This window comes from Panicum hallii, chromosome 7 (genome assembly GCF_002211085.1).
Source record: "Panicum hallii strain FIL2 chromosome 7, PHallii_v3.1, whole genome shotgun sequence".
NCBI lineage: Eukaryota > Viridiplantae > Streptophyta > Magnoliopsida > Poales > Poaceae > Panicum > Panicum hallii.
Genome location: NC_038048.1, coordinates 34,612,389 through 34,616,309, shown reverse-complemented (window position 1 = coordinate 34,616,309; position 3,921 = coordinate 34,612,389). Strand labels below are relative to the sequence as shown.

Sequence of the window (3,921 nt, the reverse complement as noted above, 5' to 3'; positions counted from 1 at the left end):
GAAGCCTAATCAAAACCAATCGTATCTGGACACCTAGATTTAATTTTGGAATCTCAACCAGCAGGGCGCATGGATGGATGGCACATGAGAGCACAGGCCTTGCTGCTTGGTGCGAGGCAGCCACGACATCGGAGATCAGCTGAACACGGAGACAGATCAATTCCGCGCCGATACGACATTGATATTTGAAAAAAAAACAATCTTCTTTTTTTTTCTTTTTCAGGTAATCTTTATAATTTCGCACTGGCTACGTATATGAGATATTCTTGGAGCTTCTATTCCGAGCAAATGCGAGTGGATGTTACGGTATCGCACAAGGCAGAAGCCAGCGGCCTCCCGACGGGAAAAAAAAAATCGGCAGCTGCATGCTCGGGCAGCTCGGCCAAAAAAACCTCCACTATGGCCCACGTATCGAGAAAGAAAACAAAGTAAGAATAGTATGTGCATTCAATGAAAAAATTGCATCTCATAAACTATTGTCCAAAATAAATTTTCATTACATCATTATGTTTCTCATGATGAGATTTTCAAAACAAGATTATACTTGAATATGTTTGGATAACTTTTTAGTTGGAACAATTTGATAATGAAACTAGAGCACTATCATTATTCTTAAAAATATAAATTATTCTGAAACAAATAAAAAATATTCCACATAAAATAATTAATTTGAATGTATTCTATCAACAATAGAAATTATTTTGAGAACAAGATAAATTGTTTTGGAAGAATAAATTGTTCTGGAACAAATAAATATATTTTAGAAAAATATCATTGAAGTATAATAGAAAAACAAAAAAATTGATAGCGACTTTGGACAAAGCTGGCTGCTAGCGAATGAAACAAAAGAAGAAAGAAGAAACCGGCCAATGAAAAATAGCTCAAGTTACATGGACCGTGCGCATGCAAGTCTACAGTCCCTTATGCGACAGCTCGCACCCTGATAGCATATGCGATGAATAGAATTGCCGGCTATCCTCAGTACTTAGGGGCTGTTTAGATTGCAAATTTTTTGCAACACGATACTGTAGCGCTTTCATTTGTATTTGACAAATTTTATCTAATCATGTACTAACTAGGCTTAAAAGATTCGTCTCGTGATGTACAATTAAACTGTGCAATTAGTTATTTTTTTTACATACATTTACTGCTCCATGCATGTATCCCAAAATTGATGTCCTAAAATTGATGTGATGGAGAGAGAGTGTAAAAAGTTGGAATTTTGATGGGATCTAAACAAGACCTTAGCTGTGAAGGTATCGTAATAGTTGGCACAAATGGGCAAGGTGTTTTTGAAAAATTTCTTATATAGCCGTTAAACAAATGGCAGTCCCTTCTACGGCCTTGAAAAGTTCAAATTTTCTTCTTGGATCCTATTTTTATCTTGTACCCTTTCCTTGACCCTACGTTTACATCCGTTAGATCATTCAGAGTTCCCGGCGGCATCTGAGAAATAGAGTTTTTGGACCAAAATACCCCCTGGAAGTGGCACCCTATCCCCTGGCAGTTCCACCCGTGCCCCCATCCCCGTCAACAGCACCCCTCATCCCGCGCCTCTGCGAGCAGGTGGCAGCGGAGCACAGCAAAGCGGGCGGTGGCGGCGGCCCCCTAATGCGCGAGAGTGGCGGCGCCCAGAACGCGCGCGGACGGCGCCCTCGGGATGAGTGTCGGCTGCGGCTTCCCCGCAGCAGGACACGTGCGCGGTTGGCGGCCCCCGCAGCAGGACGCGCGCGCCGGCGGCCCCAGCAGCGAGACCTGTCCGCGGACTCAGACGCACGAGGGGACTTCACGGCTGCCGGCTGAGGGAGGGAGCAACGCCGGCCATCATTGCCAAGGGTTAGTCCTCTGTATACATAACCGATTTATATATGTTTTTTAGTTTTTTAGAACGCCGGCCATCATTGCCAAGGGTTAGTATTGCTCATGCATGTAGGATGATTTAATTCACAGAATGGATCCAAACTCAACTTATTTGTTGGAAATAAAATTTATTAGCAATTATAAAAAGTTAGAAAGGATGTCCGTTGTTTTTACTTTGACAAGATTGTTGATAGTGATACGACAAATTTAAAGGACATGGTCGATGAGATCACAAATCAGTATCCGCCAGGTTATCTAGAAGTAGCACATGTTCAATACTATGATGCTGATTTGAAAACCTTCCGGGTAGAGTTAACAAGGACCAAGAGTTGATGTCAATATTTGAGAAACATAGTAACAACAAGGTCGTGCACATATTCATTGCATACAATGATCCTCAGGATGCTATGAGCCTATCATTGAGTGGGAGGGTTATCCTACTAATGGGAATCAGTAGGCTCCACTTATCCCAACATGTATGAATTCAAGATGGCACTATTTGGACTAAAAATGGCATCTTTGTTTCATGCTCATGCAAAGGACCACCAAAGAAGAAGAGAAGTACCACCAAATCATCAACCGAGGAAAGTATAGTACCTTTTAATGATGAAGCACCATCATCGTCTATGACTTTCCCACCAAGGTTTTCTCTTTTACACTTCTGTTTATGCGCATCTTAATACTTTCGCTTCTAATTATCTCTCTTTCTTTCCACCATAGCCACAGTGTAGAACTTACAAATAAGAAAAGTAGAAAAGGTACATCAGATTCTGGAGGCTCAATCAGGTAATATATGCTTCTATTTTTGCTGAATTTTATTTTGCTTCAATCAGCCTTGTTTTGCATACAAATCAGTCTTATTGAATTTATCATTCTTCATCATTTTTATTTGTCATGCATATATAGGTTCAAGTCAGCAGGTAGTACAAACCAACCTGAGCCCATTAGCATTGAGTTTCCCATGTCTAGGGGCTCAAATCCACTTGTTGCAACCAAAGCAAAAGGGAAGAAGCTAGGTAAATAGGATAAAGAGAAGGGAGGGAAAGGTCCTAAAGCCCAAAATTAAGAAGCAAACCAAGGAGAAGGGAAAGAAGAATGACGTGTCATTTGAGAGCCCTGCAATGCACACAAGAAGCAAAAGAGTTGATCCTTACAGCCCTGCAATGAGCACAAGAAGCAAAAGAAGGCTCAACTTGTGATTTACCATGTTCTGGACTGGTTGTGCTTATGTCTTAACTCATTTTGTGGACGATGTGACCATGCATGTCATGCAATCCAAGTGATGCGTCTGAACCTACTATATGTGAACTCGCATGTTTGAAATGTACTGTTGAATTTATTAGAGATCTTAACTTATTATGTTGAACCTATTGTATGTGTATCAGTTATATTGTTGTGCATAATTTCTCTAATGTGTACAAAATATGGAGAATTTAATTCATAATATCCTGCTGTTACTAACAGAATATATGTTTAAATGTAATTTGTACATGGGGTCAAATATCCGTTCTTTATGAGATATCAATATCTGTTATTTTTTTCAGGGATATTTTTGTCTTTTTACAGCCACCCTACAGCCACCTAACTGGAGATGTAACAATAGGGCTAAGGAAGGGATACAAGATAAAAACGGGGTCAAATAAGGGAGTTTTACCTTTTTAGGGCCATAGAAGGGACTGCCATTTATTTGAGGGTCATACAAAGAATTTTCTCGTATTTTTACTCGGGCATATAGGTGGCGGTCTAGTCTACGGATTGATACCCATCAAAGTATCAGTTTCGTTTTCTCTTTTGTTAGGTTGTGTGCCTGTTTCGTTTTCTCTTTTGTTAGGTTGTGTGCCGCTAGGTGGAGGCGGGGAATTATATAAGCATTGTTTCATCATTTGAAATTAATAAAAGTTCCCTTATAAAAAAACAGCCAGTGGAGATGAGCACGACTGTTTGGAATCAAGAATCGACGCCCAAATCAAGATCTTAATCTTTAGAACGCGAGAACAGAGGGAAAGAGAAATGAGCATGACATTATTACCAGCGAGAAGGCAGCTGGAGGGGAGGGTGCCA

At 40.4% G+C, this 3,921-nt stretch overlaps 1 protein-coding gene across 1 annotated transcript; it reads left to right on the top strand.

Moving 5' to 3' along the window:
- The first annotated feature begins 1,277 nt into the window (after nucleotides 1–1,277).
- Nucleotides 1,278–3,212, top strand: LOC112900690. The gene is made up of 5 exons (XM_025969518.1): nucleotides 1,278–1,281; nucleotides 1,666–1,836; nucleotides 2,401–2,503; nucleotides 2,581–2,646; nucleotides 2,767–3,212. The coding sequence occupies exons 1-5, from the start codon at nucleotides 1,278–1,280 to the stop codon at nucleotides 2,882–2,884; spliced, it is 462 nt and encodes a 153-aa protein (XP_025825303.1). The 3' UTR covers nucleotides 2,885–3,212.
- Nucleotides 3,213–3,921: the final 709 nt, after the last annotated feature.